This window comes from Colobus angolensis, unplaced genomic scaffold (assembly GCF_000951035.1).
Source record: "Colobus angolensis palliatus isolate OR3802 unplaced genomic scaffold, Cang.pa_1.0 Scaffold138, whole genome shotgun sequence".
Classification (NCBI taxonomy): Eukaryota; Metazoa; Chordata; class Mammalia; order Primates; family Cercopithecidae; genus Colobus; species Colobus angolensis.
In genome coordinates this window covers 516,695-539,077 of record NW_012114466.1, presented here as the reverse complement: position 1 = coordinate 539,077, position 22,383 = coordinate 516,695, and the positions used below count along the sequence as shown (strand labels likewise).

Sequence of the window (22,383 nt, the reverse complement as noted above, 5' to 3'; positions counted from 1 at the left end):
GCTTCCCAAAGTGTTGTTTTTACATACAGTGAGAAATGAGAAATTGAAATTGAATGAACAATACAATTTGTAATAGCATGAAAACGTGAAATATTTAGGGAAAACGCTGTGATAAAATATGTAATAGGCCCGTACACTGAAAACTACAAAACAATGCAGAGAGAAATTAAAGATGACCTAATCACGTTCAGAGGTCAGAAGACTCAAGAGTATTAAATGTCAGCTCTCACCAAACTGATCACACATTGTACTCAGTTGCAATCAAGATCCCAACATGCTTTTCTATAGAAATTGACAAGCTGATTTTTAAATTCATACGGAAATACAAAGTCCTTAGGATGCCTAAAACAACACAAAGATGAACAAAGTTGAAGGACTTTGTTCACTGTTTTTTTTTGTTCACATTAGCCGATTTCAAGAATTAAAAAGCTTCAGTAATCAAGACAGCGTGGTGCTGCCATTGAGATAGACAAAGAGATCAATGGAATAGAAGACAGTGCTGAGAAATGGAACCGTGCATATGTGCACAATTATTTCCAAAAAGGTACAAAAGAAATTCAGTGGCAAAGCATTTATTTGTTATGCATATAATTGTTACATATGTTGGGCAAATGAAGAAGTTCCAATTGAAAATTCACGTTGGAGGAAGAAGTTTGAATTCATATTTTGTGCCACGTTAAAAACTTACCTCAAAATGAATCAGAGACCTATGTTTTTTTAGTTTTTTAAATTTCTTTTTATTTATTTAACTTTTTATTTCTCTTTTTTTTTTTTAAGACAGAGTCTTGCTCTGTCACCCAGGCTGGAGCGCAGTGGCGCAATCTCGGCTCACTGCAAGCTCTGCCTCCTGGGTTCATTCCATTCTCCTGCCTCAGCCTCCTGAGCAGCTGGGACTACAGGCGCCCGCCACTGCGCCTGGCTAAGTTTTTTTTTTTTTTTTTGTATTTTTAGTAGAGATGGGGTTTCACTGTGGTCTCGATCTCCTGACCTTGTGATCCGCCCGCCTTGGCCTCCCAAAGTGCTGGGATTACAGGCGTGAATTAACTTTTTATTTCTATAGGTTTTTGGCGAACGGGTGGTATTTGGTTACATGAGTAAGTTCTTTAGTGGTGATTGGTGAGATTTTGGTGCACCCATCTCCCGAGCAGTATATACTGAACCCAATTCGTGGTCATTTATCCCTCACCAGCTTCCCACCCTTTTCTCCTGAGTCCCCAACGTCCATTGTGTTGTCGTTATGCCTTTGAATCCCATGGCTTATCCTGGTGGGGGTGGGAGACTAGTCTTCTAAGTGAAGTAACTCAGAGACCTATGTTTGAAACCTAAAGCTGTAAAACTTCTGCAAGGAAACACAGAGCGTCTTTGTGTGACCTCAAGCTAGGCACACAAGATTTCTGGGAATAATGGCTAAACTCTCAGACATTAAAGACAGCTTGGACAAATAAATCAGACTTTACCAAAATTAGAATCTGCTCTTCAGATGATGCTGCTCTGTTAATATAATGAAAAGACAAGCTAAAGACTGGGCAAGCCTTCCAGAAGTGCGGGTTGTGACAGAGCCTAGGGCCAGGCCCGCCTTCTGGACTCTCCCTGTCTTGTCCAGCCCACTCCTCTTCCCTGGGCAGCTGTCGAACTGCGGGTTCCCTGGCCATGGAGTGTAGTCAGGGCCCCTGGAGCTTCAGGCACCCTGGGAAGTGGCTTTGTCGTTTGCATTTTAAAAGGAAGTAAATCAAGACTTTTTGTTGCCTCCTCCTAAGAAAATGACCCTGTTTTGGAGGGGTTTGCTGTGTAGCTCACGAGCACATCTGTGAAGTGAAAATGATTTAATACCTCGTTGCTTCAATTCCATGTAGCTCTAGAAGAAGTTGTATTTTAGATTATGTTACTGTCAAAAAAATAGACCTCAATACCTCTCTAGAGATGAAAAGATTGCGTGTTGTGGTGTCAGATAAACACCATTTCTTTACAGCCTGCCAGGAGGCTTTATTTCATTCTGCGCTCATGTTTGCTGAGGTTCTGAGAATGAGTGGTCACATTCCTGTCGCTCGGTCCCTGTTCCTCACGGCCCAGAAATGAACCTGGTGTGACCTCTTTCTGGGGTTGTGCTGGTAGCCACTTCGGTCTCGCCTGCCTGTGCATGCTTAGCTGTGTCTTGGGTCTGACCTGTCTTCAGCCCCGTCCTTGTGTTGAGAGTGTGAGAAGACAGTTGTGTGGCATGACCTTGACATTAAATTGAATGGTGGAGAAGTTATCTTGAGGGAATGTGTTTGCAGTTTGGCCTCTGCCTTGCAGTCTGGTTGGATCTCAGCCCTCAGGGCCATTTGGTGATGGTGGGAGTATTCTGTTTGTCCCCAAATGTGGGACACCACCGCACGATTCTGACACTAACGTCCCAGAGTTGGTGTCAGACTCTACAAGCTAAGGGCTCAGTCCTCAACAAGACCACCCTCGCTTCAGATGCCAGCCGCACCTCAGTGGTCCCCAGGCCACCTGCACCTCTGCCCAACTGGCTGTAAATTCAGTGGTATCCATGACTTGCTCAGGTTTGATTATTCATTAGAATGGCTCATGGGACTCAAGAAAGCCAGTGATTATGATTCCAGTTTTATGTACAGGTTGGGAGGACCAGCCAAATGTGGAGAAGCATGGGACGAAATCTGCAAGAGTCCCAGGACACAGCGCTTCCATACCCCTCCCCATGGGGCCAGGGGACGCAGCGCTCCCATACCCCTCCCCATGGGGCCAGGGGACGCAGCGCTCCCATACCCCTCGCCATGGGGCCAGGGGACGCAGCACTTCCATACCCCTCCCCACGGGGCCAGGGGACGCAGAGTTCCCATACCCCTCCCCACGGGGCCAGGGGACGCAGAGTTCCCATACCCCTCCCCACGGGGCCAGGGGACGCAGCGCTTCCATACCCCTCCCCACGGGGCGAGGGTGCTTACTCTCCTGCCATAGCCATATGTTCGCCAACAAGAAAGCCCCTCAGAGCTTGGTTCATTGCAGTTCATTGCATTGGCCAGATGACTGAACGGTGCCAAGCTCAGTGCCCAAGCTCCCTCCTCTTCCTCCCTTCCCCTCACCCAGGCTCACCTAACTCTATAACCTGAGGCCTTAATGTGCTCACTGGTGTCCAGCCCAGACTCGGCTGCTGCCCAGAGGAGCAGCTTGTTTGCCTGTAGGGATTTGCCTGTAGGGATTTGCCAGTAGGGATTTGCTTGTTTGCCTGTAGGGATTTGCCAGTGAGTGTCCCGTGCTGGGAAAGTGGAGTTGTGGGTCCGTGATTCTGCTGCTCTTCCTCGAGCCCCATCTCTCTCCCCTGTTCCCTTCCAGCTCAGGCCTGCTGTCCCGTCGGAGGCCTTGGTGAGCGGCCACAGTGCTCTGTCTTGAGCTGTCAGCCCCAGACTGCTTCCCCCACAGAGTGGGCTGGGCCGGGGCTGCTGCTCATCCTTGGTCTGAACCCTTCCCTCCTTCTGCCCCCCTTTGGCAGTGAGCGGCTCTTGGTGTTCTGGCTGGTGAGCGTGACTGGACCCTGCTTGTTGGTGACCTGGCTTTTCCAGCTGTCCGCGACGTCAACCAAATGCAAATGAGAAAGGAGGTGGACTCAGAGCGAGGGGCCTCTTGGCATGGAGGGGCCCTGCTCACTGTCAGTGGCTCTTGCTTTTGTTCTTTTTTATCTTTTTAACTGATTAGAGAATTGAAGTCTTCCCCCAAAATCAAAGCCTATTCATGGCTGTCCCAGCCAAAGCGTGAGGTATTTGTGTCTGTTTTCGGCTTTGCGCAGGGGGTTGAAAGATTTTCTTTGTCAGGTGTCTAAGTGTGAGCAATTGTGCTGCTCTTTGGGCCATAAATCTGCGTAGTGTCTGGTCCTGCATAAACAGTATGTTTTTCATGCCAAGTCAATGGGATACATGTTTTTTCCTTTTTAGCATAAATCCTGGGACACAATGTGTTTGCATAATTTATTTTTATTTTTAATCAAGAAGACAAGATGTTTCAGCAGAATTTTCGGTCTGTGGATCTGCTGTTTCAAGTGCTGAGAAAAGTGTTCAACAAATATTGTGGTTGTTTCTCCAGCTTGGCAATATGACACATCTCTTCCTGGTGACTTTACAACATTGCCTTGCCCTGCCACATAAGGGCTTTCTGGAAAAACCTTTTCAGCCTGAAATATGACAATAATTACACCTGCCTGCTCATTCATTGTAGGTATACTCTTATTTCCAGTGAAATGGAAATTTCAAATTCAGAATTATTGCCAACCAAATTACCTTTATCAGTGAAAGAGCATCTGCTTGCAATTACTTATAAAATAAGAAAAATGAATCCTTTCGGCCTGTGCATTTGCAGCTTTGATGTGTATAAATTGGAAGTAATGCCTGGAGTTTAGCAGCCCATCCTTCACTGTGCCCAGACGGGAGGAGGCTCGCCTGCTGGGGATACACGTCCAGGGTGTGAGGCCCTGGCTGGCTGCGCCCGCCCCCTTCATGACCCGCTGCCAGAGAAGCCACGGAATCGTGGTAGGTGACCACTTCCGTGTGAAGAAGGATGCTGCCTGGTACTTTTGGGTTGGATGTCCCGTGGGCTTCAGAATCAAGCCGGCTTAGCCAGGCTGTGTTGGGTGACCCAGCGTAGCACTCGCCACGGCGTCCCTCGCTGTGGCCCCCATGGCCTCGTGCTGTATCTGCCGTCACCTCCGGGTGGGCGTGGATTTTGCCTTTTCGCTCCTTTCAGGAGTTCGAGGTCCTGTGTCAGGCCGAAGGCACTCAGGACTCACAGGGCTTGTGATTTGATGCAGTGTACAGCTTGGCGCCTGAAGGCTGGATTGCCTTTTCTGTTCGCTACACGCTGCTGAGTCCCCGGCGGGCAGAAACAGGCCTTATCGTCCCTGTAGCTTTTCTTTCAGAGGCAGCCCTGGGAAGTGGAGGCCCCTGGTAAATCTTTCCTTAAGGAACCAATGAAAGAGGAGCCTCTCGTCCTGGAATGGCCTTGCCTGTGCTCTTGTGAGGTTAACACTGTCCAGTTTTCTGGTTAATTCCTCGTGACTGGGTGTTCTTGCAGATGTCCGGAGCTTTGCCCTGAGGAGGGTGGGTGACTGTGCCCAGGGCACAGGTGCCCAGAGACGCAAGGGTGGGTCCATGCTTTGCTCCGGCGGGGTCATTTCGAGGGGACCGAGCGGGACAATCCTCAGGCCCATTTTGGCTCAGCTGTCTCCTTGTGTGCACCTTCGGACAGGTCCCCTCACCTGCCTCACCTCACAGGTGCGGGACCAGGGTCCCCAGGGTCAGGGTGTGAGACGCGTGGCCCCCTTCAGGAGCTATGCAGTGGGAGTTCCGGGCGGGTCAGCTGGCCGTTGTGCTCTGGCTGGAATGGGCTCCTTCTCCTCAAGTCAGCCTCCCTCAGGGAGGGGCTGAGGTCTTGGTGGTCTCTGTGCTTTCCACCCCGCAGTCCCTGCAAGTGGTTTAATTTGTACTCCGTTTAGTTACCACAGTGACAGGTGTTCCAGAAATATTGATATGTGTTTAAACTTTCAAGTCTGTTTCTTGCCAGTTTGTGTTGGAAAGGCGTCGCCTGCCTCCCAGGCCCATGGTATAGCTGTCTGTTTTCCCAGGTGGGGACGTGCGGAGTCCCGGCGCAGGTGGGCTACCGCTGCTCTAGGCAGATCACAGACCAGCCGGTGAGCCGCGGCTCCTCTTCTGTGTGTGACTCTGTGGTGCGTACCGTCCCCAGCAGTCACCTCGTCCTCATCCATGGCAGAGGCCGCTCTGGGTGCCAGGCTGCCCGGTTAACAAACGTGTGCCATGCACACATCACACGTGATGGGCCATGGCCTGCCTTGGTGCTGGTCTGTGAGCCCAGACAAAGTCCCTGCCCTCGAGGAAGTCACAGTCTAGAGGATAAGACCCTCTGGCAAGTCCCACCCACACCAGGTCCCCGAGGCTGGGTCCAGGGCCTGGCCCAGGGAGTACTTGGTTGAGAGCCCTCATCATACACTGGGCTTGGTTCTCACTGTATTCGTGCCTGGAGTGAGAGGAGAGACAGAGTGGATGCGAACACACACCCGAAGGGAAGAACGCCCGGGCTCTGTAGAGCCCTGTCTAAAGTTACCTGAAGCCTCCTGTGTAAAATGTGGGCTCAGCACTTGTGTCCTGGTGATTAGCCTGTGACTGTCCCACTGCTGCCTTGGTACATTGGGGCCCTGCCCTGGCAGCATTGGAGAACCTTCAGAACAGTGGCCAGACAGGGATGCGCAGTGTGGCCGTGTGTCCCAGGAGGCCCCAGGCTGCTGACTTCAGCTCATCTCTACGGCAGAACTTCATTCACGCTGGTGCAAGGTGGCACCCACTTGCTGCAGCCCAGATGTCCACACGGAGCTGTGGACTGGGAGTGGCCAGCGAAACCAGGTGCCACCTGCCAGGCCAGTTGCCTGCCCTGGAGCGTTCCTTTCACACTGCCATGCCAGGCCACCCTGTGTGTCCCCTCCTTCCTCAGGCGCTGTGTTTTGGGCAGTGATTTTCCTTTGGAGCTGTCGCTGTTGTCCCGGCTGCTCTTCCCCAGGTGGTCAGCTTCATGGAAGCTCATTGAAGAATGACCTTTGTTGAGTAAAAAAATGTGCAGAAGAGCCTTGTTGAGTAAATGGAGTCATTTTCTAAACACCTGGTTTTACGTGTTCATCAGACTGGAATTCCACGTGTCAGCGGGGCAGCAGAGGCTGGTAGCAGCCCGGGCAGACTTCCGCCCTCCGAGGGGCACTGGCAGAGGTCAGGCCTGGCTGGTGGAGCCCCCTCAGGGCTTCGTAGAACTTTCTATTGGTTTAGTTTTGTAGCTGCAGATGAACTTCAGGTTAGAAATGATTCTGTAAGTTCTTTGAAAAGAACGTCATGTTCTAGGGTGTGGCTGGAAAACTCTTCACTGTTGCTGTGTTGAGAAATAGAAGTAAAAGAGGAGGACGGCCAGGCTGGGAATGTGTCCGTCTTCCAGTTACCAGTCTGCTCTCTGTACTCATTCGTTCATCACAGGCACCTGACAGACACAGACACTCAGTTGTGTGTACTGGGGGCCAAGGAAACAAAGGCGACACAGACCTGGACCCACACCTGACCAGCTCACACCCCAGAGTGGGCAGGCGCCCTTAGCGCTTATGCCCCTTTCATGATAAATGCTTCCATAGAGGTGTGTATAGAACCAAGAAGAAGGGAAGACTCACAGCGTGGGGTGTTTCTGGAAGCATCTAGGAGTTTTGACATCCAGGTAGCCTCGCACTGGGCAGAGACAGGTGCCCTGGTGGAAGGCTGCCATGAGGGTGAGCCCGGGACACGGGGAAGCCTGCATGGTGGCGTGGGTGTTGTTGGTTACCTGGTGCCACTGCAGGAGGCACGGCGTTGCAGGGGAGGGCAGCGGTGAAGGCCGAGGAGGGAGTGGGGGTCTGGTGCCTTTCTTAGGCACTCTAACTTCATTCTGGGGACCAGTGTCTCTTCATCTGTGAGCTATTTGTGGGGACCCTGAGACACCTCCTGGCACCCCCTTTGGTCTCTCCGTCCCCCGATGAGCAGCCGTGAGGTTAAATTCTGCTGGGGCTGCGGCCTCAGGGGCCCCCAGGCCTCACTGCTTTGTTCCCTTTGCTTATGAGACTGTGCCCTTTACTTATGAGACTGTGGGAACCATTTCTTGGTAGTGAAATTAGTTTTATTTTAAAAATAAATGTCTTAAAAAAAAATAAAAAAAAAAAATAAATGTCTTTAATAAAGCACCAGCGGATTAGAAGGAAGCTGTTAAGCGAGCAACATGCTGGCGCCGCCTCTGGACCTGCACTGCAGCCCTCCCCTCCCTCGGTGTGGAGCTCCTGGAGCGGGTGTCCTGCCTGAGCCACTGGGACCCATCCTTCCTGTCTCTGGGAGCCTGCATGGTGCCGCGTCCTTGTGTGACCTGCCCTCTGAGGCGTTCCCAGTGCAGAGGTGTCACTGGCACGTCAGCGTCTTCTCCAGAGTCTCTGACATCCCACCTGGAAGACTCTGATTGAGAGAGTCGAGATGAGAATCTGTATTTTCACAGCTCCTGTGGTGATGAGGATGAAGAGGAGGGGGAGGAGGAAGATGAAGACACGATGATGTCCAGCCCTATTTGGGAATCCCTGAGGTCACTGCCAAGCCCACTGCACCCTGGCGTCAGGCCCTCCTCGCCCCCAAAGCAGGCCCATGCGTGTCCCTCGGCTGCTCTGGGCCTGGCTCCTCAAACGTTTCTAGCCCAACACCTTTCAGAAGTGCTCCACGGCACGGGAGGCAATCCCTGACCTACGTGCTGGGGACTTTGGACGATGGAGCTCGAACGGGCCCAGTGCAGAGATGAAATTTCATTGAAATCGCGATTTTATCCTAACAACTCATGGTGATAATTGACTTTATGGCATATTATGCATTGGTTTTGGTTTCAATACACAAATAACATTTTCAGTCGCTCAGAGTAAACTGTCCTTGCTGCTTGCGGGTGACCCTCTTTGCTTGCAGCCGACTGTGTCGCTGATGCGTCAGGCTCCCTGAGTCATCAGGCACCTGCGTTCTCAGCCACTCATCCACCCAAATGTTCCACCTCTGAAGCTCTCATGGGGGCAGGGGAGACAGGTGGGCTTGCTAATGAAGAAGTGTGGGCGTCTATGGCTAAGTGTGTGTGGTGTGCGCCAGACCTCTTCATAAAGCGAAAAGCAGACCAACCCCCCGCTGTAGCAACTGAGTATCTGAGCAGATGCCATCTGGAGGAGCCATCCTGCGGGCTGCTCTGCTGCCAGGGACCCCCACCCCCGCCTGCCTCCTGGTCCTGCCTGGCCTGCTTGTACCTGCTCTCTGCAGGCCTGGAGCCCTGGGTGCTCAAGTTTGTTACTGCAGAGGCAGCACACAGTGGTGGGTGTGTGCGTGGGTGCCTCTGGGTCCAGGCAGCCTCCTGGAGGGCATTCCCTTGGGCCGTGGGCAAGGCAGTCCAGTCTCCCTGGTGACCTCCCCCCAGGCTGGTCCCTGGGGCTCAGAAGGGAGCCTTTGCTGTTCTGCTCCGCCAAGTTGTGCAGTTTCCACAATTAATTATTCATGTCGTGTTGGAATGAAAGGGAAGCCCAATAGCTCACACGACAGTCCGTTCTCTTTTCTTTTCTTTTATGGGGGAAAAACACAGGGTCTCCGTCTCTCGTCCAGGATGGAGTGCAGTGGCGTAATCTTGGCTCACTGCAGCCTCGAACTCCTGGACTTGAGCAATCCTCCTGCCTCAGCCTTCTGAGTAGCTGGGACTACACGTGCTCGCCACCACGTCTTTCATGTTTTTGTAGAAACAGGGTCTCACTTTGTTGCCCAGGTGGATCTCAGGGGAAACTCCTGGCTTCAAGCAGCCTTCCCACCTCAGCCTCCCAAAGAGCTGGGATTACAGCTATTGTGCCGGGCCACATTCTCTTATCTTTCCACAGGAAAATAATTTCCATAATGAAATCCAAATATGATGTCCTAGATCCTCCTCATCCCCTAGATTCTAGGCCTATATAAAATAAATCAAATCCTACTTCCAAAAAATAGTTTTTAAATATCTGAAAATAACTATAATCGCAAGTCTCTTTTAACCAAGCAAAATAATTAATTATTCCCTGTCATGTTGGAATGGAGTGTGTGTTGCTGTGTCTACCCCACAGTGTGAACCAAAGCCTCGTCCTGCAGGCGTCCCCGACACCCAGCCCTACAGGAGCCCTGCCCCAGCACGTTTGCTGTGGTCAGCTGAGGACAGCAGTGGTTTAGGGGAGGAGGGCGACAGTGAGGACAGAGACAGCAAAGGGACCAGCTGCCCTCACAGCAGGGTCCCATCATGGGACCAGAGCTGCCCATGCTTTTCCAGGGCCAGCCTAGTGGCGCCTGCTTGGAAACCAGCCCCTCTCCTTAGGTGAGGGCAGCTCCCGGTCCTGTGGCCCTGAAGTTCAGGCCGGCACTCGCATGTCCTGGCAGAGCTCCTGGTCCGTCAGGTGGAGGGCATTGCAGGATGGACCCTCCTGTTCCTCTTCCCCCTGTTTCTCGCTTGTTGCTGAAATACTGCAAGTTACCAGGGGCTTGAGTAAAACAAACCAGTAAACAGAACAGTAGCTTTTCTCTGGCATTTGTTTATATGCCATTTCTAGAACTTTCTTTGAGGGAATGGCGATCCCTGTGAAGTGTTTCCCGGTCGTTTCTCAGGACAAACCAGGGTCAGGTAAGCGTGGAGAGAAAGAAGCTGTAACTTGGAAGCAGGGTAAGGAAGTGAGCTGCAGAAAGAAGGCTCTCAGCTGCCCTCGGGTGCACCCACCTTTTAAAAACCAAGGATCCACTGTCTGGCTCAGTTGGGCAATAATTAGTAATGATTATTTGTTTTTATAAAGCAGCGACCATTCTTCTAGGCCCTTTAGAGTAGGACTTCATGGACAGAACGTTGGAAAGAGGAGCATAGACACCATGATTACCGGGATTTTGCCTCCAGGAGTGACACCTCCAGGACTCAGCAGGGGATGAGGCAGGGAGCACAGGGTCTGAGCTCAGGCTGCAAATCTGCCGCCCACTGCAGCTTGATGAGAGGGGAGCTCATGTTTCTGGTGCGGGCGTGTGCTTCTGGGAGCAATGCTTGGTAAAGCCTGCCTCTTTCCAGAGGCCCAGCTGTCTTCAGGGGTGTCCCCATGCAGGCCTCATGTCCCACTTGCTCACTCAACAGTTGGGTCCAGGTCTAGGTGGAGCATTTCCCTGGACAAGATTGGGCCCCTCTTGAGGAGCTGGCAAGCTCATCTCCTCTCTCTCTTTAAGCCCCCCCGGGACACCAGCCTGGGTCTGTGGAGCTTGTGTGGGGCGGGGAAAGAGCATCTATCTGTGGAGCCCCACGGTGTGGGTGTCGACCCAAGCCCCCTCCTCCCATCTTCCCGGTGTTAGGGCGTGACGCGCCCGGACGTGGCCATGATTATAATCATCACATCAGCAGCACCATCAGCTTTCGCTTTCCTGTAGGAAGAGAGAGCTGTAGTCTCCCGTTAATAGAATTAGTTCTTTGCTCCTTAGGAGTTGTTGCTTGGGATTCCCTGTTGGAGTGGGGTTTTGGGGCGGGCGCAGGGCCTTGGGGGCACAAGTGACCTGGCTGCCAGTGCCTCCAGAGGGCTCTCCTGACAGCCTTGGGGCCTGTGTTTGTTTTGTGCAGAGCAAGTGCACCGGCACCTGGACCAGCACGAGGTGAGATACCTGCAGTTTGCCTTCCGCTGGATGAACAACCTGCTGATGAGGGAGGTGCCCCTGCGCTGCACCATCCGCCTGTGGGACACCTACCAGGTGAGCTCTCCTTTGCGCCCTCCGCCACGGGGGTGCCAGGAGCCGGGCCGCTTCCTCTCGCCTTGTGCCCTGGGCCTGTGTGCTGCGTTCGATTTTGCTCTCAAAACGCTCTCTCCATTGAAATGTGGTCTTTAAAAAGTATACTCCTGGCCGGGCACGGTGGCTCACGCCTGTAATCTTAGCACTTTGGGAGGCCGAGGTGGGTGGATTGCCTGAGCTCAGGAGTTCAAGACCAATCATGGGCAACATGGCGAAACCCCATCTCTACTAAAAACATAAAAAATTAGCTGGGCGTGGTGGCACACGCCTGTATTCTTAGCTACTCAGAGGCTGAGGCATGAGAATTGTTTGAACCTGGGAGGCGGATGTTGCAGGGAACCGAGATTACACCACTACACTCCAAGCCTGGGTGGCAGAGTGAGACTCCATCTGAAAAAATAAATAAATAAAAATAAAAAGTATATTCCTGGCATGCTTTTTATCTGAGGAGATGTAAAACAGGGAAAAGAACTTCAGGCCGTTCTCTTTGTGGCTGAGTTTCATTCTGCCTGCATGGTGACAGCAGCCTTGAGCGCGCTGGGAAGTTACATTCTGAGCAGTGTGCTAGGAGGACGCCAGCGATGCCGGTGACTCTGCTGTGAGTTTGAGCTGCATCTGCCAAAAAACTCACGCTCGGGACTCACACCTTGTCTATATTTTGAGTTACATATAATAAAGATTTTTTAAAAATCACAGATTCGGTGTGGTATGAAATTTTCTGCTCTTCACCAGTTCTGATGAAATTCAGTTCTTCAGGAGATTGAGTTTTCTGGAACAAGCCACTTCTGTTCCCTTGAGTGTCCCATCACTTATTCTAGCACCTTTTCATTTTGTTTGAGATGTTTGCTGAAGCAGAGGCGGTGCTGTGGGGGGTTTCTGCGCCAGCCTTTCATCCTCAGTTACAAATAGCAGGCACCATTATGTGGGATTGGGAATCAAATCTCCACAGAGTGCTAAAGAAAGACGCGTATGGCTGGTTTTCATCCCGGCACCTCAAGAGCTGGGCTTTCTTTCTACTGCAGTGAGCACAGCCCTTCATCGGCTGTGTGTTCGGGCTTTGCAGGGGGGCAGCGGCCCTTGGAGGTTGATGCTGGGCGTTTCCGGAAAGGGGAGCTCTAGGCGGGAGGCTTTTTCTGAGGCTGCTTCGGTCCCAGGCACTGCTTTGGATCCCAACATTGGTGCCTTGCCCATGGCTGGGGGTCCCAGAGCTGCTAGGAAGGGCCTGGGGGTCTTTCTGACCAGCTCCTCCCCACAGGGCCTCGGGCTAGATGCATTCTTCCCACAGAACGGGGTGCCTGCTGGGCCTCCATGCTGTCCAGTCTCTTATTCTGAGCCTGTTTTTTTATGAGTCCTCTACAACGATGCCCCAAAGCTTTGTTCCTGACATCGGTTGCTGGTCAGGGTGCCCCTTGGTGGGTGTGAGTGTTTCGTGACTCTGAAGTCCTGTATTTTGACTTTGCTTTTCCTTTGTGCCCCTTGTCTGGTCTAATGATCTCACTACGGAAATTACCACCAGTCAGCAGACTGTCGTTCGTGTCTGCGACTTGGGTTTTGCTCTTCGAAGTGTTGGGCAGCGACAGAATTTCTGGCCAGCAGAATTTGCTGGGACATAAAGCCTTACCTTGGGCTGTTTGGTTAAAGTAGCTATCAGTCTAGTGCTATTGATCAGCTCTCTGTCATATTACAGGAAACAAAACTTAATATCCTGTAAATTGCAAATGCTCTCCATTTTTGTGATTGGTTAGGTTGTTTGTGACCCTAGACCTCCCTCATTAAACACAGAGTTCCTTGTAATACTGTCCCCATTATGAATAAATTAGTTATTAAGTCAGTCGCATTTTTGAGGAGCCAGGAAATGGATCGGCTTGCCCACGGTTCTGCACCACCTCCCTAAAACTCCTAATAGGTATTAAAACTTTAAGCACAATTGTAGCATCTTTATTGAGTTAATTTTCTTGAGATTAAATTTTGTCGTGAATTGACTCATTTGTACCAGGGACTCATTCTTGAACTGACAGTACCCTGATTATAAACCTCTTCATATCTTAAAAATTGGGGATATTTCTATTTTACAGGGCCAAGTAACCATGAAATTGTATTGCATCTTTTGGCAATGAAAATACATAGTAATCATAGGAAAGCAATCGGGTGATTACTCTCCCCTAAAGTGGGGTGTTTATTAGCTGAGCCATTACAGGTTTCAGTTACTCTTTAACCCCTTACAAGGTAGCTTAAAATCCTCTTGGGACATGTGTCAATAAAACGTTGTTTATAAGCACCTATACTGTCCCAGGCCCTGAAATAGTTTATAAAAACGAATGAGGGGCATTGTTGTGAGGGTGACAAAAGGCATGGAAGAAGAGCCGATGATGCAGAGAGAGCCCAGATGAAAGAGAATGGCCCTGCTCTCCCAGGGGCCGCGTGCTCCCTCGTGGATGCGTGCAGTGGCCGTGGGGAAGCCACGGGTGGGCGAGGCAGTCCCAGCTCCTGGAAGAACCCCAGCCCGTGAGAGCCAGTTTTGGGGTCCTTTGTAAAACACGGATGCCACTTTCCCTTTTGCCCCCATTTTTGGACAGCAGAAAAGACATACCGCGCCCTCTAGAACCAGACCCTACTCAGCAGATCTCTGGATCTCTGTTGCCTTCAGCAACTCAGCTGAGTAGGCTCCCCCGGGCAGCCGTGGCCCTACCAGGGAATGGGGTTCTGGGAAGGTGGAGCCGTGAGTCATTTGTGCAGAGACGGCAGCTCCCACCTCCCATCAGCAAGGAGAATTGCAGGGGCCTCAGCGTGTGGTTGTATTAGTCTGCTCTTGCACTGCTGTAAAGAAACACCTGGCCGGGCCTGGGGGCTCATGCCGTAATCCTAGCGCTTTGGGAGGCTGAGGCGTGTGGATCATGAGGTCAGGAGATCGAGATCATCCTAGCTAACATGGTGAAACTGCATCTCTACTAAAAAATAGAAAAAAAATTAGCCGGGCATGGTGACGGGTGCTTGTAATCCCAGCTACTCGGGAGGCTGAGGCAGGAGAAGGGTGTGAACCCAGGAGGCGGAGCTTGCAGTGAGCCGAGATGGCACCACTGCACTCTACCCTGGGCGACAGAGCGAGACTCTGACTCAAAAAAAACCACAAACAAACAAAAAAAAAAAAAAACACCTGAGGCTGGGTCATTTGTAAAGAAGAGGTTAAACTGGCACATGGTTCCAGAGAGGCTGTGGAGGAGGCATGGTGCTGGCATCTGCTCAGCTTCTGAGGAGGCCTCAGGAAACTTGCAATCATGGCAGAAGGTGAAGAGGAAGCAGGTGTGGCTTCCATGGCTGGAGCAGGAACAAGGCGTGAGGGAGGTGCCAGGGACTTTTAAACAACCCGCTCTCAGGCGAGCTCACTCACTAGCACGGGAACGGCGCCGAGGAGGGTGGTGTTAAACCACTCAGGAGAGTCTGACCGCCTCATCGCCGCCTCCAGCATTGGGGATTACAATTCAACGTGAGATTTGCTGGGGACACAGATCCAAACGCTATGTCAGCAGTGGTCATCGATGGCTGAGAGCAGGTGCGTGGGGGTGCGTGGAGCTGAATTCAGCCAGGATGAGGGGGGCATCAAGCAGGTGGGGTCAGAGGGCATTGGTAAGTCTGAGAAGTATGGCTCTAACGGGGAGAGGGGAGCTCAGATGGGGGTGGGTGGAACCTGGGGAGGGCGATCCCGCAGTGGGCGATCCCTGTGTAGCGGGACCAGCCGCAGACAAAACTCCTCAGACACCGAGTTAAAGCAGGAAGGGGTTTATTCGGCCGGGGGCATCGGCAAGACTCCTGTCTCAAGAGCCGAGCTCCCCGAGTGAGCAGTTCCTGTCCTTTTAACGGCTCATAGCTCTAAGGGGGTGCGTGTGAGGGGGTCGTGATGGATAAGCAGGAGGTACGTGACTGGGGGCTGCAGGCACCAGTAATTAGATCGGAACAAAACAGGATAGGGATTTTCACAGTGCATTTCTATACAATGTAATCTATAGATAACAGAACTAGTTAGGTTAGGGGTCGATCTTTAACTACCAGGCCCAGGGTGCAGTGCCGGGCTGTCTGCCTGTGGATTTCGTTTCTGCCTTTTAGTTTTTACTTCTTTCCTTGGAGGCAGAAATTGGGCATAAGACGATATGAGGGGCGGTCTCCTCCTTTACCTGGGTGCGTGAGGCTGCTGAGGAGGTGAGGATGCCGGGCGGCGGCTGACTTGATGGGGTACCCTGTGCGAGGTTACCCCGTGCGGGGTGTGACTCAGCAGCAGAGGAGCAGCTGGGGTAGGCCGTGGAATGAAAAAGAACAGGTTCTGACAGGACATGCAAAGCCAGGTTCTCTTCTCTAAATTCCAGTGACTTCTTCCTCTTGGGGAGCACGCAGGGCTCTGGGTACAGTCTCCCTGGCCTCTGTGGATCGGTGAGTGAGCAGCAGCGCAGCTGGCCTCCTGGGCCTGGGAATTTTCATTTCCAGTTTGGTGAAGGCCCCCTCTCGTTTGAGATGCTCTTTGCCTTCAGGGCCCTGTGTACACCTGAAGCAGGTACTTATGCTGCTTTAGAATAGCTCCTCACACATATCTTGTGCGGGTGGGGAGGGGACTCCCTGGTAAATGGGCGAACATCTCCACACTTTACGTTTCCTATTCCCTAGTGATTTGATGCTTTTTTTTCCCTAAGAAAAGGGAACATTTATTTTTGCCAGGTAAGTATTGCAAGATGACTTCATTTGGCTTAAGGCATTTATTAAATTCCTTTCTAGTGACATCCAAAAGGCCACTTGAATTTTAATCATTGCACTTCCACCACCCATATCCCAAAGTGTATCTTTAATCATCGGTGCCTGCGCTCCTCACACAGGGCTGGCTGTAAATTGCAGGGGATGAAAGATGATGCTTGTCTCCCTAAGCTTTGGATCTGGTCATTCCTCTACCATTTGCCTCCTTTCCTGAGGGTCAGAGCCGCCTCAAACCGCACTCGGTGGACCCCTGCTGAGGGCACATCCTCCCACTTCACGCCCAAGGGCAGGTGCTGCAGAGGGGACTGGAGTGTGAGAATCTGTGGCCAGGACACTTCTATACATGGAGGCTCCAAATTGCCTACTGTTCACCAGACAGATCTGGTTCCATTCAGGAAAAGGTTTATTTGAGTATTTCACAAAGCCCTGGTGGGTCCATGTTCTGTGCGGCGTCCTGGGCTCGGACGGAGGGCGTTTCTGTCCTAGTTCAGTGCTTACCTGCATATCCTTGGGCAAGCTGAGTTCCCGATCTTCGCCTCGAGGGGCTGCTGCGAGGACCGAGGAAGGTTTTTCCAGTGAGGCTTGGCAGACGTTTCCTGTAAAGGGCTAGATAGTAAATATTTTCAGGCTTGCGGGCCATATGGACTTTTTCACAACTTCTCTGCTGTTGTAGCACAGAAGCAGCCACAGACGTGGACAGCGAGCGTGGCCGTGTCTCCGTGAGACTTGCCTACCGAGGCACCAGCGAGCCGTGGTTGCTCGCCCGCCCTGACCTATAGCAAGTGCCTGGCCCTGCACCAAGCACAGAGTAGGCGTCAGGCAAGATTGTTTCCCCACAACCCTTATCACTGGTGTTTTGTCAGCTGTGGTGCTGTATACATTCTGGGCTTTATTGCCAGTCTATCATTGTTCTCCAGTTTTTATAGAAGATGGAACTGGGAGTCTAGGAGCGTGAGCACCTTGCCCAGGGTCCCTCCCTTTCATCCTGTGTCACAGTGGCTTATATTCTGCCCCACGTGAGGTACTTTGGGCTCCAGGGCCCTGCTGAGGCACCATGCAAATGGGGTTCTGGTCTCTCGGTTACCAGGCCATGCATGGCTGGAGCAGAGGCCAGGAGCCAGGGCTGCCACTGCCAGTCCACATCTCTGTCCTGGCCAGAGACCCCATCAGTGCACTGTGGCAGTGGGGGCGTGGCATGGCTCCTGGCCTGTGGAACTGGTACCTTGCCAGACTGTATGAGAGAGAGAGAGAGAGAGAGAGAGAGAGAGAAGAGAGAGAGAGAGAGAAAATGTGAATGAATGAGAATGAAAATGATGTGCCTTTCACCGTTGGTCCTCATAACAGCCCAGGCAGCTGGGCACTGGGGTTGGAAGGGCATCTCTGAGGCTGTGCTGCCTGGCACTCAGCTCACCCACATTCCATCAGGGCAGAGTAGGGGGCCAATCGCTGTGTCTGTCTCAGGCCCTGCACTTTCCTGCACCCTTCTGCTCTATGCCTCTGTCCGGTGCTGCACTATCCTGAGAGCCTCCCTCTGGCCCCTGTTGCTAGGGATTTTTGCTGGATGTAAACGGTTTACTGGTTGGTCACTCACTTCCTCCACCATCTGGGTGTCCTCAGTCCTGCGTTTCCCCAGGAATCCTTTGGACCTGCTGTCCTGGCTCCTTTGAAAGGCTGCCTTGGGTCTTCACTTGCCCTTGCCAAGCCTGGGTGAGGGTGGACTGAGTGCTCCAAGTACCACACCTGCTGGGTCCTCTGCCCTGTGTGCCAGGCAATAGCCCTTGGGGCTCTCTGAATGTCCCAGGTGCCACAGCATGGATTCTGTGGATCAGGTGGCAGTGAAACTGATGATCGGGTTAACCTGTTGAAGCAGGAGGAGCTGGTCTCCGTACATCGGACTTTCTCATGAGCCCGTTAAGATTTGAGGTCCTAAGCTTTCCATGCCTGCCCGCCCACAGGAAGTAGGCATAGATCACTGTCAGCTGGGGAGGGATTTTGACATGAGAATATTCAGCAGGATGTGGCTCGCTGCTGCTATGTTTGCAGGGAGGAGCTGGAAGAGAGATGTATCTACTCCTTCAGAGTGGCAGTAAAGTTGGTGTCCTGGGGATTTAGAGCTGTATTTAAAGATGTGTCTGGAAAGTCCTTAGCGACTTTAAGCTTGCTTTCTCCATGCATCAATCACGTTGTGTTTTATCAGAGCATATTTGGGGCTCGAGGGCTGTGCAGGAGATGGTTTCTTCCCCCTGCAGGCCTGGCGTGCTCCAGCACCTTTGGATAGGCATGTGAAGGCCCTGAGGTCTGGTCTGGGCGCCTCCAGGAAAGACTGAGTCTCCAGGTGGGTGCTCGGGACCCCTGTCAACCTCCACGGCCCTTCGCATGGGATGGTCTGTCCTCTCTTTGTGGACAAAATACAGAGCTGTGCTTGGAGCAAGAAAAGTGGTTTGTATAATGTTTTTGGCCCTGATCTGTACATTTATGATAGGTAAGATCTTTGTTCTTTCTGAAAAGTTACCTGATGAGGATTGTGAACTGCGGCTGCATGGCACCCGGCTGCACATGCGGCTCTGTGGTCACCATCCTCTTGGACTCTGCGGGAAAGCGTGACGCAGAGCCACAGACCCGGCTACGCTCCTCCATGCTTTGAAAGTCCCATTAATGCGACTTCTCTCTGAGAAGTCAATCTGGGCCTCCCCCCTCTGCAGACGTCCAGCTCCCTCCCGGAAGCGGTCGTGCAGAAGTGTCAGGCGGCACTGTGGTCATCGATAGTGGGTGACCAATCTGAATAAATTTCCTTGTACTTGCTCCAAAGTAGACAAGAGTCCTTAGCCAGCTCCAGAGTTTGAATGGAATGGTAATGACATTTCTTAGGGAGACATTAAAGAGTTCTTTTTTAATAGTAAAAACAGGCAGCAAAATGGGCTCTGTTGTTAGCAGGTTAGCGTTCTGATGACTCTCTTCTCCCATTGTGTTCATTTCTTGCTCTCCAGTCCCTTACTGAGGCCCCACTGTGTGCTAGGCCTTGCATCAGAATGTTAAATAAAACAGAAACTGCCCACCATGTGGGGGACCTGCTGGGATCTCCAACCACAGCAGCCTGTGAGCAGGCCAGTGACTCCTGTTCCCCTGGGAAGCTGCTGCTCTGCAGATTGGAGCGGGACTTGGTTTTGGTCCCAGAGTCCGTGCTCTTTCTGGTGGCTGCACCTTGTCTCCACGTCCTCCCCACACTCAGCACTGCACCCCCACAGCACCCCCAGCCTCTGATTTTCGGAGGTGAGTGAAGAAAGCAGCAGGTCTTAGTGGGGACGGCCCTGGGCGGAGGTGGAGGTGAGAAGACCTGGGCCAAGGAGGTTCCCAGCTGTGGGCCCTGGTGATGGGGAGACAGGGCCAAGGTCCCTCAGATGGACTGGCTGACACTCCCTGGGCCTCGGGAGGACGTGAGGTGTGATCCGCCTTTGGATGTCTGTGTGTGTGGGTACACAAGGCCTTGCCCCCAAGGAGGGTGTCCAAGTCCAAGTACCTTACAGGTTGCCAGGAGGGCCCCTGAGTGGGACAGCGGACTGTTTCTGACAGGTCCTGGCTCAGGGGACGGATTGGACTGTCCCTGCACCCCACTGTGCAGACTTCCCTCTGAGACGTGCTGCTTTACCCTCGTGGGGGCATCTATACGTCACGGGCCTGTGGGGTCCCTGGCAGTCTAGGAACACTTTGGGCTCCCGAGTCCCTGTACCTCCCTTAGCAACTGGTCAGGATTTGTGCTGGGGGAGCGCCCAGGGGGACACCCGTTGAGTGAGGGTGTGGTAGAGGCCAGCTGGGGAGGGATGCTCGCACCTGGCCCTGTGATGGTGTGGCCACGGGAGAGAAGCCAGGGACACAGTGCCACTCACATTTGAGAGCTGGGCCCTGGCATGGGCATTGGACTTGGTCTTGGTGGGACTCAGATCTGTGGGTAGAAAGAACAGGGCTGAACGTGAAACGTACCTTTCTGTCAGAGCTGCTGCAGTGATGGCGCGTGGGCCCCCTGAAGCAGTGCCTGCTCCCTGCACTTCTCCAGATTTTAACTGAGGAGGAGTCAGAGAGCCGTTGATGTCTCAGTTGATAATCTCCAGGGGCCCCTCTATCTCAGAGCCCTGGATCCCCTCAGATCCCAGACCAAGGCTGCAGGAAGAGCCGTGTCCAGGTGCAGGGCCCGTGCAGGGAGCCTGGGGGCTTGTTCCCCAGGAGGGTAAGAAAGGCTGGCGGGGCTGCCGCACTCCAGGCCACGAAGAGTTCACTTTCTGGGGGGCATTTTTGCTAAGCTTTGAGATGATGTATTCATTGATATTTTATCTGCAGTGTGACCTTAAGCATATTGTCTAACTGCTTTAGGCCCCTTGTGGGACGAAGCCCCAGAGGAGGGCTTGACTTCGCTTGCTGTGAGGATTTGTGTTTCTCCTGATCTTAGCCTGTTCTTAGTGCGAGGGTGTGGCGGAGGAGGGCTCGGGGACCTTCCCTCCCTGCTTGGAGCAATTCTGTGGTATACCAAGGCCAGCCCTACCTCTCGCTAGAAATGCGTGGCCTGGGAAGATTTCTGACATGATTAGAAAGAAAGGAATACACAAAGCCTGTTAATGAAGGCTGCATTTTTTTTTTTTTTTTTTTTTTTGAGACGGAGTCTCGCTCTGTCGCCCATGCTGGAGTGCAGTGGCCGGATCTCAGCTCACTGCAAGCTCCTCCTCCCGGGTTCACGCCATTCTCCTGCCTCAGCCTCCTGAGTAGTTGGGACTACAGGCGCCGCCACCTCGCCCGGCTAATTTTTTTGTATTTTTAGTAGAGACGGGGTTTCACCCAGTTAGCCAGGATGGTCTCGATCTCCTGACCTCATGATCCACCCGCCTCGGCCTCCCAAAGTGCTGGGGTTACAGGCGTGAGCCACTGCGCCCGGCCGAAGGCTGCATATTAAATACGAATCATACATTTTTAGGAAAATTCTTGACTTGTATCTTTGTGGCCGGTGATTGAAATCACAGTCCTAAAGAGTTGAGAGGATCTCCTGCGCAGGGCAGCGTGCTGGGCGCTGAAGGAGGGGGGTACAGAGGAGAAGTTCTTGCCTTCAAGGAACCAAACCCTCAGCACAGCTAGTTGCTGGGAATGGGTGGAGACAGCCCGGGGTGGGGCGGCGAAGGAGAGGACCCAGAGAGGAGTAGTCCTGGGGCTGTCCCAATCCCGGGCAAGTGGCCGGGGCTTACTGCCCCAGGTTGGAGCCACCAGTGACGGTGACCAAGAGGTCAGGCCTGCAGTTTGATGGGACTTTGAGAATGAACACTCAGTGGACCTCATCCTTGATGGTGGAAGAAGCTTGTCCTGTCCTGTGTGCAGGATTCAGAGCTGGGGTCTTCAGAGCCTCTCGGGTGCCCTGGAGGCTGTGCGTTCTCCAGGCTCCTGCCGTCTGCCCCCACTCCTCGCCTTTGCACGAGCTGTGCCCTGTTTTCCGCTGCAGACTCTGCTCCCATCTCGTTGTTGGGTTGCCCACGGGACTTCTGCAAAGCACGGAGTTGACCCCAAACCGGAAGCTAAGGGCAGCCCCTCAGTCTTTCCACACGGCCCCTCCCCAGACCATGTGGCTGGGTGTCCTCTTTGCAAGTTGGTGTTCCTTAAATGAAAGGAATAAGAAAAAAGCCAGAACAGGGTCCCAGTGGAGGCCGAGGTGCCTTCCAGTCCATCCCGGGCTGCCCCGGCTCTGCTGCTCTTGCTGCATTTGCGGTTCCTGGGACTCGGCTCTCTGGGTGTAGTTGAGAGAGGAGCCGAAGCCTGGGCCCTGCTGCTGAGAGGTGTGTGTGGACCCGTCTTCTTTGTGAGGTGCGGTTTCAGGGTTTCACAGTGCGGGAAGGCTCCCCGCAGAGCACCCTGTTAGCACTTACTGGGTCAGCCCAAGCCCAGGGTCACCCACGGTTGCTGTCTGGTAGGGAAAGGGTGGCATCCAGCCTGAGGTCAGGAGGTAGAGGATGTGTCACTTTCCAGGACAGGGTGATCAGGCCCCAGCACATCCAGTTCCTATGTCACTTGCCGAGATGGTGCTCAGGAGTCTCTGGCCAGGGTTCCTGGTTACAGAGGTCTCCTTGGCAGGCAGAGGACAAGGAGTAAAGGATGAAGGGCACAGCAGCCTTGCCTTCCAGATGTTCATAGTGGCTGCCACTGGGCCTGAGGAGCATGGGGCAGACAGAGCCATGGGAAGCACTTACAGCTCCCTGAGGCTGGGCCTCCCTGGCCAGCTCCTGTCCCTCTCTCCCTCCCTCTGCAGTCCCCTGTGCAGGCCCCTCCTCCA

At 52.9% G+C, this 22,383-nt stretch overlaps 1 protein-coding gene across 3 annotated transcripts in view; it reads left to right on the top strand.

Annotated features, from left to right (window-relative positions):
- Positions 1-22,383, top strand: part of TBC1D22A (TBC1 domain family, member 22A) — a 425,787-nt gene that overhangs the window by 275,716 nt on the left and 127,688 nt on the right. For all 3 annotated transcript variants that reach the window (XM_011934740.1, XM_011934742.1, XM_011934741.1), the window contains one exon: positions 11,179-11,306. In XM_011934740.1, the coding sequence (XP_011790130.1) occupies positions 11,179-11,306 (128 nt within the window). The remainder of the gene's footprint in view (positions 1-11,178; positions 11,307-22,383) is intronic.